This window comes from Hordeum vulgare, chromosome 5H (genome assembly GCF_904849725.1).
Source record: "Hordeum vulgare subsp. vulgare chromosome 5H, MorexV3_pseudomolecules_assembly, whole genome shotgun sequence".
In the NCBI taxonomy this organism is placed as follows: domain Eukaryota; kingdom Viridiplantae; phylum Streptophyta; class Magnoliopsida; order Poales; family Poaceae; genus Hordeum; species Hordeum vulgare.
The window spans coordinates 347071940-347087607 of NC_058522.1; the positions used below are offsets into that span (position 1 = coordinate 347071940).

The 15668-nt window shown below is 43.4% G+C and overlaps 1 protein-coding gene across 1 annotated transcript; it reads left to right on the plus strand.

The window, feature by feature from the left end:
* The first annotated feature begins 2399 nt into the window (after positions 1 to 2399).
* LOC123395545 (sodium/proton antiporter 2) lies at positions 2400 to 12713 on the plus strand. Its single transcript, XM_045090557.1, has 10 exons — positions 2400 to 2692; positions 5524 to 5697; positions 5852 to 5980; positions 6589 to 6765; positions 8013 to 8119; positions 9176 to 9296; positions 10016 to 10077; positions 10163 to 10465; positions 11248 to 11542; positions 12164 to 12713. The coding sequence occupies exons 1-10, from the start codon at positions 2462 to 2464 to the stop codon at positions 12281 to 12283; spliced, it is 1719 nt and encodes a 572-aa protein (XP_044946492.1). The 5' UTR covers positions 2400 to 2461; the 3' UTR covers positions 12284 to 12713.
* The last annotated feature ends 2955 nt before the right edge of the window (positions 12714 to 15668 follow it).

The following is a 15668-nucleotide window of genomic DNA, read 5'->3' on the forward strand; positions in this document are numbered from 1 at the left end:
CGGGCCGTCCGATCCGCCAGCTGTACGCGGGCCGCGTCGTTAGATCTCCATGCAGCAATTTTTCTTCGATGCAACAAATCTCGTCCATGATGCATCAATTTTGTCAACGGTTGCAACAAAAAAAGGTTGTAGCCAAAAAAATATCTACGTGACGTAGCAAAAAAACAAAGCTGATGATGCGTGGTAGCAAAACAAAAAAAGGGTTGAAGCAAAACAATCCGGTGAACTCGGGTTGCAACTGTGACGAACGTGTATGCAACTTTTTTAGTGAACGGCTCCAGCAAAAAATGATGCCGGTCGTAGCAAAAATTAAAACGGTTGTAGGAAAAATCAAACGCCGGTTGTAGCAAAAAAAATCAACGAACTCGAGTTGCAGCCAAACATGAATGCAACTTTTTTAATGAACAAGTTGCAAAAAAAAAAAAAAAGCTTGTAGCAAATTTAACCGCGTTTGTAGCAAATCTGCACTAAAAAATGTTGCATGTGTGGGTCAGTGTATTAAATTTATACATGATTGCAACAAATCTGCACTAAAACAATGTTGCATGGCTGCTGCGAGGCGCGCGAGCCGCGAGCGACCTGCCGAACGGTTCGGCCGACGCTCCGGCTGCAAGCATTTCCCTTTCTATAAGGACTCAAACCTAATAAAAATAAAAATAAACATCATAAACTACTATCATAGATGACCTTATTTATTAAACACAAAGTAGCATAACATTTAACATGTTATGGTATCTACCTATGTTACTTTAACTCTCTCTCTTCTTTAATTATCTGCCACATCAACATGTTTGCTAGTCTCAAGTACTCCCTCCGTTCCAAAATTCTTGTCTTAAGTTTGTCTAGAAATAGATGTATCAAAATACTAAAACATGACTAGATACATTCATATCTAAACAAATTTAAGACAAACAATTTAAGACGAAAAAAGTACTCCCTCCGTCCCAAAATAAGTGTCTTAACCTTAATACAATTTTATACTAGAGCTAGTATAAAGTTGAGACAGTTATTTTGGGACAGAGGGAGTATATGATACCACCTAAGTTACTCCCAGTATGGCCAGCCTTATAAGAGCATCTCTAGTAGAACCCTCAAACCCTTAAATCTAAAACCAGTTTTAAGGATTGAGAATTGACCATTTTTGACACTTTTAAGGGTTGAAAAATAGGGGCAAAGACTAGAACCCTCAAACCCAACCCTTATAACGGAATATTCCGTTATAAGGGTTGGGTTTGAGGGTTCTAGTCTTTGCCCCAACCCCAACCCTTAAAACTGTCATTTGGCATTGCACAATTTTCAGTAGAAAAACATAATAAACCTTCAAACAAACAATTTGACATAGCACAATTTGGCATAGCAGATTTAAAAGCCAACTAATCAAGAATAGGCATGTTCCTAGGATTGAAGGTAATCAATTATGTACTGATTCTGACAAATCTGATAGATTAACACTTGTTTGCAGATATTTGGCCTGATGCAGAGCATGACCACTGATTGATCTGAACAGAAAGTGACTTAAACAACATGCATTTGGTGGCAACATGTCCAGCATGATCAAATATTCAGATTGGCAGAATGAAATCGACAGTTTTCAGGGAGAATCACTGGAATTCACCACGCCATACTAAAAGCTGCAGCTGTCATTTTGGTGCCACTGCAAGCAAACGGAAACCTGAAGGCTTTGAACTTCTGAATAAGCATTTCCACTAGCAGATAGAAAGCCCAACACCGAACATGTTCCGAGATGGCATAATGAAACGGCTTCTGTGATCCACCCACCAGTAATACTTCTTGCAACGAGGCGCAATGCTTCAGACATCAGTAATGAACCTGAACGCCGCGCCTGCACCATCGGATACTAGCAGCAGCAGTTGGATGATCCACGACTGCAGGACGGGGGTGGGGGCGGGGGCGGGCGGGGCGGGAGCAGCGGCGGCCGGGGCGGGCGGGGGCGCGACGGCGGGAGGAGCTGGGGAGGCGGAGGGCGGCGGGGCGCGGCGGGGCGACGGCCGGGGCGCGGGGGGCGGCGGGGCGGCGGCCGGAGCGCGGAGGGCGGCGGGCTGGCGGTGGCCACTGCGGCTTCCTCCCGCGCGGGGGAACCAACTACCTCCCGCGCGATGTGGGAAAATGAGTGCGGGTTGGGAGGAGTTTTTCCTCCCAACCCTCACTTCTACACGCTGGGAAGGGTTTTGAGGGTTGGACCTTTAATTTTTTTACGATTTTAATGATTTAAGGGTTCTATTTTAAAAGTTTAAGGGTTTAAGGGCTACTAGAGATGCTCTAACAAACTCTAAATACAAATGGAGCCGGGACCAGCCAAAGGACGTATCAGTTTGTCTTGTCCGGATACGAATTCCGTCAATCCATTTCCCATCTGAACTGCCGGACCCACACGCACTGGTTTCTCATCCATCTTCCATCCATTCGATTCGGCGGCCACTCCGCAAAACCCCCACTGGCAATGGCGCTCTCCTACTCGCTCGCCGGCACCCGAGCAGCCTCCCCCTCCCTCCCCTCCTTCCCCTTACTCCGCCGCCGCAACCACCACCGTCTGCCGCCCCTTGCCACAACCGCGCTCCAGCTCCCTTCCACCCAGCGATGGCGCCGCTCGCTCCGCTTCTGCGCCTCCTCCCCCTCCTCGTCGCCCCCGCCGCCCGTGCCATCCGAGGACGAGGAGCCCATGGACTACGAGGTAGTGTGATATGGCATCGACTTACATTTTAACAGATTGTTTTCCATGCTAGCGCGGTTCCGAGTTCTCTCACAGAATGTGCAAACTGCGCGCCTCAAGAGCAAAACATTCGTTTCACATATGCTTTGTTTGAATAAATTGGTATACAATGTAAGATTATTCATTATTGCCTCCCCGTGAAAGAAATATAGGATCACTGCCAAAATAAACATGGCAACAAAACCCGAAGAACCTGCCTTTAGGTCAGCTGTTGATCTGAGCTTCGGTTGGTCAGCCTCTAAATGCATCTCGCACAAAATCACTTATATGAATGAACACTATAATTGGCTAATAAACAGGTTCGGTCAAAACATGGCTGCAGTAAATAGCATGTTACATAAATTCTACATATTGCTGGTAAGTGCACTGCAATATGTAGTTCCGAAAAATGAAAACGAATGTAGAAGCATTTTTTTTTCCTTCACTTTGGTTGCTATTTCCTGACATCTCCAAGTTTATGAAATGCTAGCTTGATAGTAGTCATTTTACTCTGGTTCTGCGGCAACTACTAGCAAGTTGGAACATCATACTTTTCTGAGGGAGGAGTACCATATGGTTTTGCAAATCTCTCCTTTGTTCCAAAATCGACTCCTAATGCAGAATAATAATAGATTCATGTAACCACTAGTCCACTAGAATTATATTATATCCATTAGATCAAACTTAACTAAAATATTAACACTTTGATCTAAAATGCTCAAGTTTCTTTGGTTAGGTACCTTTAAGTTTAAGTGATGGAAGTCTATAAGATCATCCGTAATGTTCTTCTTATGGAAACTCACATTTGTATGCCACCTTTCTGAGACTATAGAAATAGTTTGGGAATGGTTTCTTTAGTGTTATTTTTTCGAGAAAACGCAAAGAGCCTTGCGTTTCTTTGTATTGAAAAGAAGGGAGATTACATCCTCCTAAGAGGTGGTTACAACATTGTTACATGGTGGTTTAGTGGACATCCCAGGATGGGGGCAAGACTACCCTAAGCCCTTTGTCCCCGGCTCTAGCCCAGCACCTAATCTTATATTTGATCCTATTCAATAGCTCGTCGAGCGACGGAGGAATATGGCCGAAGACGCACGCATTCCTATGCTTCCATATCATCCAGGGCACCAGCAGCGTGGCAGATCTCAGTGCCTTGCGGAGCGATGGTGGAGAGGCGTCCCTCGCCCTCCTCCACCAGTCCTGGATGGAGGCATCGTGCTCTGGCAACGGGGCCGGTATACGCAGCCAGGATAGTGTCTCGTGCCAGGCCTGCCGCGCAAAGGGGCAAGTGAGCAGCAGATGTTGGATGGTCTCCGGCTCTTGGTCGCATAGCAGGCAGCGAGTGTGGTGGGGAAGGCCTCGGCGCGCAAGCCTTGCCGCAGTCCAGCATCGGTCCAGGTTCGCTAGCCAGTGAAAGAACTTGACCTTCGGAGGGGCCCATCCCTTCCAGATGAGCTGCCATGAATGGCATGTCAATGATCCGTGTAAGGTTGCCCGATAACAGGACCTCGCCGAGTAGATGCCGTTGGCCGTCCACTTCCAAACAAGCTTGTCCGGCTCAGTGGACAGAGTGATGCGTGCTACGAGCTGCCATGTCTTCAGGTATTGGCCGATCTCTTGCAGGCCTACTACGCCGCGAATGTCTCGAGCCCAGGCATTGCCGGTGATGCCTTCCGCCACCGTCCTCGCTCTTCTTCTGTTCTTGGGGATGCATAGGTATAACAGGGGCGCGAGCTCGCGTATAGACTGCCCATGCAGCCAGCGGTCCTCCCAGAACAGCGCGGTGATGCCATCTCCTACCACCATGAAGGTGGATGCATGGAACATGCCAAGCTCCTCATGGGAAAACTGCAGGTCGAGGCCGTGCCATGCACGGCCGGCATCCATCCTCGATAGCCATAACCAGCGGAGTCTGAGCGCGAGCCCCGTGCGCTCCAGGTCTCGGATGCCTAGCCCGCCAAGAGCGAGCGGCCGGCAGACCGTGCGCCAGTTCACGTGGCAGTGTCCTCCAAGTGCGGCCTCGCGACCCGCCCAGAGGAAGCCACGCTGGATCTTCTCGAGTTGCTTCAGAGTCTTCTTCGGGGGCGCTAGGGCAAGCATTTGGTGAGTTGGAATCGCGCTGAGGACTGATTTAACCAGTGCCAGCCGCCCTGCCTTGTTCATGAGCCATGCTTTCCATGACGGGAGGCGGCCAGCCACTGCGTCTACCAGCGGCTGCATCTGTGCCGCTGAGGGTCGACGGGTGGTGAGCGGGATGCCCAGGTAGGTGATGGGCAGGTCTGCGGACTGGCAGCCCAATGCCTGTTATTACTTGAAAGTAATCATCATCTGAAAAACCCACACCAAAGCTCGGATGATAATATTGGTATGCTACAATTTGATTTGCATATTATGCTCGATTATCAACACAAGTTTTAGTGAACATGTTCATGGGCAGCAAAAGGATGTTCTTTTTACCTCAATTTGTCTGTGCTATGAAAGTTCTATATGCTTTCATTAAACAATGCAATTATCAGACACCGCTTGCATGGTGCATAGAATTATTTCTAATTTAATTTTAGTGAGAGAACAATGATATAGTGACGGAAGATTTGAAAATTTATATAATGCTACTCACTCGGAAAAGGAAGATTTGCAAATCCATATGAAGCTCAAGAACTCCTATGACATTGCTGATTTATTGTATGCCATAGGAGTTCTTGAGCACTGATATAGTGATTTTAACTGTATGTGTGCATTGGTGGTTTGTTGTTTCTACTGCCTACAATATTCTATGCAGTTTCTAAGATGTTCATGTTTCACCAAAATTTCAGCTATCAGAGACGACTGGCAATTGTGACCCTTTATGCTCCGTGGATGAAGTTAGCTCACAGTATTTTGAAGCTAACTACAAGCCAAAGAATGATCTTGTTAAAGCTTTAACTATCCTTGCAACGGCTTTGGCTGGGGCAGCTGCAATAAACCATTCCTGGGTTGCTGCTAACCAGGTTCATACACTCCCTAGTTTTTGACCAAATTAGAATTACTAGTTTAACTATGTAGTGCCTTTATCCTAGCATGCACATTACATATGTCCTTATGTCAGTAGTTGTGGATGTCGGGGTGATGATTCTTGGGAACTTGGTTACGTTCCTTTTGCAGGACATTGCAATGGTGCTAGTATTTGCTCTTGGGTATGCAGGTATCATTTTTGAGGAATCACTGGCATTTAACAAAAGTGGAGTTGGATTACTGATGGCTGTTTGTCTATGGGTTATCAGAAGTATTGGGGTAAGCTGAAATCTGTGAATTCATCTTTGAAACCCCAACAGCTCTTTTGTGAATTCAAGTTACTGGTGGTCTCCCTTGAAGAAAAAAATTCAGATTTGACTCAGTTGGGCTATCTTGATAATGGTTGATATATGCATACATCCAATTTAATAAGAGAGCAACTTATTCAATGTCATTATTTTTCTTTGATCTTCTTAATAACAAATAAAAAACTTCCCTATCAATTAAGTATTTTGTTTTTACTGTAATCAGTGTTAAGGATATTTATGATATTCTTCATGTATATGCTAGTTTCCTCATTGTTGAAGTTGGATTATGGTGCTTAGTTGTTACTTACTACTTACAAGCAATGTTTAGTTGCTGTTCATATGTATCAACTTGTTTAAAATATATATTCTGGAGTTTATGCCTCTGTGTTTGCATACTCAGATGCATAGTTAAATTTTACCAAGCTGATGAATAAGATGCCTTACGTCTTAAGTACAAGGATGCTTTACATTTGTATTGCAATTTTGCAATCCTCATGTCATTAATATATTTAAGTATCAATTAGATGTTGTTCATTAGTTGATCTTTAACATTCCTTTTCTGTTTTTTATATGATTAAGGCTCCCTCGACTGACGTAGCTATTCAAGAGCTGAGTCATAGTACTGCTGAAGTTAGTGAAATAGTGTTTTTCTTGCTCGGTGCAATGACCATTGTGGAGATTGTTGATTCACATCAAGGTTTTAAGTTGGTGACTGACAATATATCTACTAGAAATCCTAAAACACTTCTCTGGGTGGTGAGTCTTTCTTACATCTATATTTTGCTCATTGAACTTCATATTATGTCAGATAGGTCTTTTACTTTATACTCCATCCGTTCCTAAATACAAGACGTTTTGGTAGTTCAGTTTGAACTACCAAAACGTCTTACACTTAGGAATGGAGGGAGTAATTCTCAAATGTTCTACCGTCACAAACCAACAAACAGAAATTAGTTGCCAGTGATAAACCAATGAGGGATAGTACTAAGTGTTCTAGAGCCACATATTTTGAGTTTATAATACCAGAGATGTTTTGAACTTGTATGATCAAACCATATTTATCACTTACATGGATAAAGAAAAAGCACCCTTCACAGTGCATGTTATGCCACTTCAAAGGTATCTGTCTTTCACCTTGAACTGAAAAATTGTCCTACCCCTGGTAATTCAATCCAGAGGAAACCTTAAAACTCCCACACACAAAAATTTCACTTCTAAGGCAGCTTTAGTTCCAGTGACTCGGCATATTCATTGTTGGTATTCTTCTGTCTATGGCACACTGTGCCCACAGCCCAGTCTCTAGGTTGGGCAACTTACGCGCGAAACTCTTCAATCTTCAGTACTGTGAGTCCAGAGGCCAGCTGTCTCATGACGACCATCTAAGAGGAGGTGCATCTGTTCGTGATGACTGATGGTAGGGGGTCTTGGTTGACATTATTGGCATGGTGTAATGGCTTGGCGTAATGGTTGTAGCCTTCTCATAGGCATGTAAATAATTTACCTGCGTATCAATGCGCCAAGATGTAGGTTTAGCGTTTCCTCGAAAAGAACTGCCCCTGCTCTTATTCTTTTTTTGAGACCACACAGAAGGACTGCATGTATATTATCAAGGTAGAAAGCTTTTACAATTTAAACGTGAAAGCCTTTACAATTTAAACCGTGACTTTACGTATGGTGAAACCACATAAACACTGTCTTAGTTAGGTTATAATCTGGTTTGACAAAAATAATCCTAACTTTTACGTAGCTATTTTTTGCACAGCAGCACATACCACAATTCAACAACCGCACCTAAGGCGACAAATTCTTATTTTGTGAAAGAAGAAATAGTTCTAATTCCTAGGTAGTTTCATGCTCGTTCTTTCTCCCTAGACATTACATTCCTTCTTGTATCACAAACTCACCATGTAACCTTAAATTACTAACCTTTCATAGTTTCATTTCAGAGCCATAATTATCATGCTTTATATTTTTTTATATGTATACATTATTTCTTATTTCAGGTTGGCTTTGTAACTTTCTTTTTGAGTTCTATCCTTGACAATTTAACTTCGACTATTGTGATGGTGTCATTGCTCCGGAAACTAGTACCTCCATCAGAGTACCGAAAGTATGACCTCTATTATCTCAGCAATTTTCTTTGCACATAATTTTGTATTGCTTTGCTCGTATGGTATATTTATTGTCAATGATAATATCTTTGCTTTCTCATTATTTTTAATTTTTGTTTTTGTATTCTTTGTACATAGTAGCAAAGATCTGATTTAAAGTTATCCTCTTGCTCTATTTCTACCATCTTCCATTAAGATGTGTAGGCTCCAGGGCCACAGCTTAAGCGAATGTTGGCGAGACCTGTTATAGTTGGGAGGTTGGTCCAATTAAATTTGATTTCTCAAGAACTTGCTTGTATCCTTTTTTTAAGAAACCGAGGGGGAAGCTCCGATGCTAGAAATAGTAACCTAAATTCTTGTCTGTGAGAACTTGAACCCAAGTGGTGGGATAGTATGTCGATAATTGCAACTTGGCAATATTTTGTCTCAATAGTTTGTTTTATACTGATTGTTGCACCTTGCTGGGCATAGCAACGAGGGGCCAACTTAATAGGAAAAGCATGTAGTGCCAACCACCCTTCTGCCGTGAAAGAGCAAACTATGCTTGTTTTGGCATCAAATCAACAGGAAAGGCTCCCAAGAAATTTATAAGGTTGTTCGAAGTAATGTGTGACCATATGAAATTCTAAGGTTGAATTAAAATAATACTTTTGATCACTAAAGTAGTGGCCTAAAACATCTTATATTTGTTTACAAAGGTAGTAACTCTTTTACTATAAATTAAAAAACAAAGGAAAAGGGAAATTTATTAGTTGTACAAACTACAAACCTTCTGTTCTCATCTCTAAGGTCGGCACGTGAGTCCATTTGCTACCTTCACAGTTTGCTTGGGGAATAATTCTTGTGTTGATTTGGGGCCAACTTGGTGCAGCTTAATGCTTTCTCCAAGTGTATTTTTCAAAAAATAGTATCGTGTTAGGGATGGACACAGGATCACAAATTAGATCTCATTTATCTCCGCAGGCTGGTATACAAACTTTTTGTTCTTCTGTTTATCAATAAATGGTTTTAAGGAGTGTTTGGCATATTAAGTAAACATTGTTTTATTGGGATAGGTTGCTAGGTGCTGTTGTTGTAATAGCAGCTAATGCTGGGGGTGCATGGACACCAATTGGTGATGTGACAACCACTATGTTGTGGATTCATGGTCAGATTACGACCATAAAAATAATACAGGTCAGATTTACACATTTATTCTTGTATTTTGTGGTTTTCTTATGACGATCCTTCATGTAAGAGCTCTCTGAAATGTTCATTATGCAGATATTTCCTTAATGTTAGAGCTCTCTAAACTGTTCATTAGGTTTCTATGCCATGCTATAATTTTCTACCTTATATTACTGAACAGTGTTGATAAAACACTTAGAAGTTAATATGACTTTTTCAGACATCGTACATAATGCATGTCTTTAGTGGGGAACCTTCTAAATGTTGATTAACTGAGACTACGTTGAAGGAGAACATTTAAATATGCCTCCTAAAAGATATTACTAGAAGATCAGGAGAAACATTTTTTACTCTCTTTCTTTAGAAAAGACTATTTTTACCAATTTTATCATGTCCTCTATGAGGGCTATTTCTTTCCATCAAACAGTTATAAATTTCTATTCGATAGTGCAGTTGCTCTTAGGGATAATTTATAGTGCAAAGTTAGGTGAATTGCTTAAATCAATATAAATTGCATGGAAGATGGCTCCACATCTAAATGTTATCAAGTAGTGTGTTTTGCCCATCACAAGAATGGAAGCCCTTTTACAAAATAAACCCCATAATCTAGATTGCCAGCAATCAATAATTTTTGTGAAATATTGTGCATTTATCTTTTTTCTGCATGCTTCAACAAAGTGCTACATATTTTGATTGTGGGATGAACTGCTTGGCTTATGATCTGGCAGGGCTTGTTTGTCCCTTCGGTCGTTTCGTTGATGGTCCCACTGGCCCTGATGTCCCTTACCAGGTGATTAACAAAGGGCTGATTTAATACATGACATTAAACAATATTCATGTGCCTTACGGAATAATTTGCTGTACATTGCATGCAGTGAAGCAAATGGATCGTCTCAGACATCTTCAAGTTTGCTATCATCAGAGCAAATGGCTCCTCGAGGACAACTTGTATTTGCTGTTGGACTTGGAGCCCTAGTGTTTGTTCCAGTGTTCAAATCTCTCACTGGATTGCCACCTTTCATGGGGATGCTCCTTGGTCTTGGGATTCTCTGGATTCTGACAGATGCAATACATTTTGGAGAATCTGGAAGGCAGAGATTGAAAGTTCCACAAGCGCTTTCACGGATTGATACACAAGGAATTCTATTCTTCTTAGGTATTCTGTTGTCGGTTGGCAGGTAACCCCACCCAGCCACCCCCTTCCACTCTGTACAATTATTTGGGGCTTTGCCTTGTGAAGCTCACCTTTAGAAAATTTGTGGAATCTTAAAGCAATGTAACTAATGTCAAGTGATGCCAGTGGTAACGTAAAATTATTAAGAGGCATTTAAACCTAATTTCAAATGTATATCTATTTCCAGTTTAGGTTTTGATAGACCTAAAGCTGATGTGGAATGTAATTTTTCACTAGAAGACTGGTTAGCAGAACTAGCAAAACATATCGGTTCAAAAGTTGTCATATGACTTAGTAGTGTGAATATCCCCTTAGGGTCAAAAGCACCACAGGCCCTCAGACAGAAAGTGCCTCCGGTGCCCAAGCTTCAAGTGCTTCTCAGATCGCAGCCACCTTGACAAACATCCGCCCTTTGAGAGGAGCCTCCAGCACTCGATCCTTCTTCCTGAAATGGTTGTTCCACGTCCACATACCCATCCTTATCTCAGTAGGAAAGCCCTTATGCAACTGGGAAGTACTCCCTCCGTAAAGAAATATAAGAACGTTTAGATCACTACTTAAGAGCGTTTAGATCACTACTTTAGTGATCTAAACGTTCTTATATTTCTTTACAGAGGGAGTACACAATTAATTTATAACATCTAACACCTCTAACTCAGATTGTTTGTATGCTTGCAAATTTTGTTACCCTGTTATGGCGTGTGCTCTACTTATTACTGTCTATTCCATTCCCACTTAGATGGTCGTAATTTTCTGATAGTTGGATTTGTTCTTTCCTTGCACTAGCTTGGAAGCTGCAGGGATTTTGAGGCAGTTGGCGAACTATCTTGATGCCAATATTCCAAACGCTGACCTCATTGCAAGTATCATTGGTGTAGCATCAGCAATTATAGACAATGTTCCACTTGTTGCTGCAACCATGGGGATGTATGACCTGACTTCATTTCCTCAAGATTCAGATTTCTGGCAGCTTGTTGCGTTCTGTGCTGGTACGGGTGGTTCGATGCTTATCATCGGCTCTGCAGCAGGAGTGGCTTTTATGGGAATGGAAAAGGTGGATTTCTTTTGGTACCTTCGCAAGGTGAACTTCTTTCTCATCCAGCTCTTAAAAAGGAGATGTGAAACAGCATAATAAAAATTAACAGCACAATCTGTTACAAAAAAAGAAACCTCATTATATCATGTTAGCAGGTATATTAAGTGCATTTTCTGATATTCGCTGCCAAACTTCTGAATACAGCCCATATTTCTGATATTGTTTCTTTGAGTAGTTTTTGGTAGAGTTGAGATCAGAACTCCAATTTCTGACTGCAGCTTAGCTTAGATGCTTTGCTTTGGTATTGCATTTTAAGAAGAAAAAAAACGTTTCCGGTTCTTGAAATGTATTGTTGTTAGTTAAAGTGAGTAAAACTGTGCTTGTTTTAGTTCCTTAGAGATCTACTCCCTCCGTTTCAAAATAAGTGACTCAAAAATGACTCAACTTTATACTAATTTTAGTACAAAGTTGAGTCACTTTTGAGTCACTTATTTTGGGACGGAGGGAGTATGTTTTAAACCAAAGTTCAGCCTGCCTGTTTACAACATACTTGAGCGAACAATGTGTGCCCTTTTTCATTGTCCTGGATGTGTGTCCACATTGCAATTGTCTATGCATCAGTGAGCTAGAATTGGTTGTTGACACGTACTGTACTTGTGCTTGCAGGTGAGCGGTTTCGCGCTTGCAGGTTATGTAGCCGGTATCATCACCTACCTAGCTGGTCAAAACATCCCTCTATCTCTTCCCACTTCACTGGCGGAGATCCCGTTTATCACGGGTTCATAAATGGTTGGCCACGGTGGTCCTGTACTGTAAGAAGGTGTTACTGAAGGTCGAGAAGAACACGCGAGCACACTGGCAGCAAAGAAACGAGTTTTAGAACCTGGTCACTTGGCTCATGATATATACGGGTTGAAATAAGCGAGTCGTGCCCTGATGGCCCCTTTGACATTTTGTGTAGTGGTACTGAAAGGCTCGGTGTGGTGCCGATGCAGGTCAAATGTGGTAGGCTAGAGCAGAATGGTTATGTAAATTAAGCTGGTAACTGGTCTCCAAAAAAAAAAAAAAAAAAAACTGGCAGTTGTCCCTGTCAAGAGGGAACAAAGACATGTACGTACTCTGAACTCGTATGACCAGTTTTGAGCTGTCTTGCCTGTTGTAACCATCGGCTTTTGTGGTGATGTTTATTGGGAAGAATGAAGCGAAGTGATGTGTACGTATTTGTTTGAAAAGTAAAAGTAAAAATTGTCCGGGGATCCTGAAATCCTAACACTCGATCCTGAAGTCCTACATATGTTGTATGTGTCCGTGGTGTGTTATCCCACTTGAGAAGAGCATTTGTAAATCCCTTTCACAATTGTTGAAGAGGTGGCTTATATGGTTCTGTACTTGTGTTCTGTTTGAGTCAAGTCAAATGTTATGAATCTTGTATGCGTCTGTGTGTGGGGTGTGTAGAGCATAATAGGAGCACATATTACTGCCAGGAGGCAGAACTAGGATCCGCTGTGTCTGATCTGGCTATCAAGTGCCCATATGACCAAAATGCAAGCAGAGATGTACTCTAGTACTTGGGACCGACCATCCTAGTCCTATCCTCTGTGCTGCTATATTATCAGCAACGAGCAACGTACGTACGTACTCCTATGTACTCGTAGTATGTATCCAAGGAAGGAAATCCAAGTGCCTGCAACATAGGCAGGAGTGTCAACTCACATGCGGAACAGGAATGCAGAGGCAGGATGAAGACACCACAAGATACCGCTCAGCTCTCGCATGTGACGCTGGAGGAGAGCATATGCAGCTTTGCACTGTCTAGCCAGGTAGCCGCTCTTGGTTGCATCTTTGCCCTTGAGACACATGATTCTCTCTCTTTTTTTAGCATTTGCGAGATGTGATCTTCTCTATAATGTGAGTAGTATCTTATGGTTTGATGATTAGGAAGGCGTGGAAGTGGAACCACCAAACGGTAACAACAATTTCGTTCTTTTATCAAGGGAGGAAGGAGGACAAAGGTAAGAGCCAGGGCATATATATGGGCACGCATGCATGTGCGCCCGTCCTACGTGCTCCGGGTAGAGCCAAAGAGAGAAAGATTCCTGTGGGCGTGGCCATATGTGGTACTCAGTATGTGCGTTGTACGTGTGCCCCTTTTCTCAGTAAACTCGTGACTCACTTGTCCCTCTCACGGATCCCCTCTCTCTCTATCTGCACACATTTTATGCACCAAGAAAGGTGTTCTACTTCCCAGCTGGAATGCTGCCACACTGTCTCAGCCTCTCAGTCGATTGCAGCCAAAAACCGTCTCGTCTAATACTACTACCAAGCTGCTATTAGGCCAACTCCAACATTAGGGATAAGCGGACGTAAAACCCGGCCTAACTCCCGTGAGCAAACGGACATTTATCCTTTTTTCATTTGTTTTCATCGCATCCTCGGTCCTAATTTGGGTTATATTTGCATCAAAGCGGATACACACGGACGGGTGGCGACGCGTGCCCTTATTCTCCATTGGCCTGCCCGTCGGAGACACAAACCTCTTTTCTCTTCCCCCGCCCCTTCCTCCCTCCGCCTGTCAATGCCGTCGCCGATGGACCTACCCGTTTTCTCCGTACGTCTTCCTCACTAAAACTTACCAGACCGCCCACACCACGACCACCCAATGCCATAGCCCGCCTCCACGCAAGCGGTGTTCGTGGCTCTTCCAATGGGGAGAGAAGCAACGACCGGCGACGATGGGCAGCGACCTCATCACCTTGTGACAGGCGTTGCATAGCTGCAGGGCAACGAATGCCAACGCCATCCTTGTTGTCTGCTTGCGAGGGGCACACCTACTGCAACCGCCCACGAATGCAAGCCGTGCCCACCACCACGACTGCAAGGTGTTTGACACTTTGCTCGCCAGGTATCATGGACAATGGAGATGAGTACTTTTTTCATAATTTTATTTGTTCATCGGATGATTCATCCTCGGATGGCGAAGACATTCTGGTGTCTGCATTGGTCGTCAATGATCACATTGCCAGACATCGGCCTCAGTTTAGGGGTTCAGTCCCGGGTCATGCTCCGGCCTTGAACCGCAATAGGGAGAGCGGCCATGCCATGCTCTACGCCAATTACTTTGAGAATGGCCCACTCTACAAACCACATCAATTCCGTTGTTAAATCAGTATGGCGAGGCATGTGTTCAACCGTATTGGGGGGGGGTCGTAGCATATTACCCATACTTTGAGTGCAAACGGGATGCCGTTGGCAAGCTTGGGTTCTCCTCTTACCATAAATGCACCGCGGCTATCCGCATGCTTGTATGGAATTCCAGGTGATCTTGTGGACGCATACGTGAGTATGAGAAAGTACACACACCTTCTGTCAATGTACAATTTCTGCAAGGCTATGGTGGCAGTATTTGACCCTGAGTACTTGAGACAACCAAATGCCGCTGATACAGAGAGGTTGTTGGCGATCAATGCCGAGAGGGGCCGACCGGGCATGCTTGGTAGTATAGACTGCATGCCTTAGAAGTGGAAGAACTCTCCATTTGCTTGGCAGTGGCAGTACAAGGGCCATGTGAAAGGTGCCACTGTCATACTGGAAGCGGTGGCTTCTCAAGATCTTTGGATCATGCATTCTTTCTTCGGCATGGCTGGTTCTAACAATGATATCATCGTGCTTCAGCATTCACTAGTGTTCGCAAGGCTTGCAGAAGGCCGTTCTCTAGATGTCAACTTTGAGATCAATGGCCATTAGTACAACAAAGGGTACTACCTAGCTAATGGTATCTAACCTCAGTGGTCAACTTTTGTGAAGACAATACCCAAACCACAAGGAGAGAAGAGATAGAGATTTCCCCAAATGCAAGAGAGTGCTAGGAGGGTTGTGGAGCGTGATTTTGGTGTGCTCCAGTCATGACGGGGCATCGTCCAAAACCCTGCACTGACATGGAGCACCGAGAAACTTTGGGAGGTGATGACTGCTTGTGTGATCATGCACAATATGATCGCGAAGGATGAGCATCATGACAAAATCTACGACCAACAACTTGATTTTCAAGGTGAAAATGTTGAGCCTCTACACCAAGAACCGGTAACCTTTGAACAATTTACCCAATTTCATCGTGAAATGCGTGATTGACATACTCATATGCAGCTCCAGGATGACTTGGTTGAGCACAGGT

Coding starts and splice junctions, on each gene's coding strand:
- LOC123395545 (XM_045090557.1), top strand. CDS start 2,462: ATGGCGCTCTCCTACTCGCTCGCCGGCACCCGAGCAGCCTCCCCCTCC. Junction 8,120..9,175: donor CCTCCATCAGAGTACCGAAA/GTATGACCTCTA, acceptor TTATTGGGATAG/GTTGCTAGGTGCTGTTGTTG. Junction 11,543..12,163: donor TCTTTTGGTACCTTCGCAAG/GTGAACTTCTTT, acceptor TTGTGCTTGCAG/GTGAGCGGTTTCGCGCTTGC.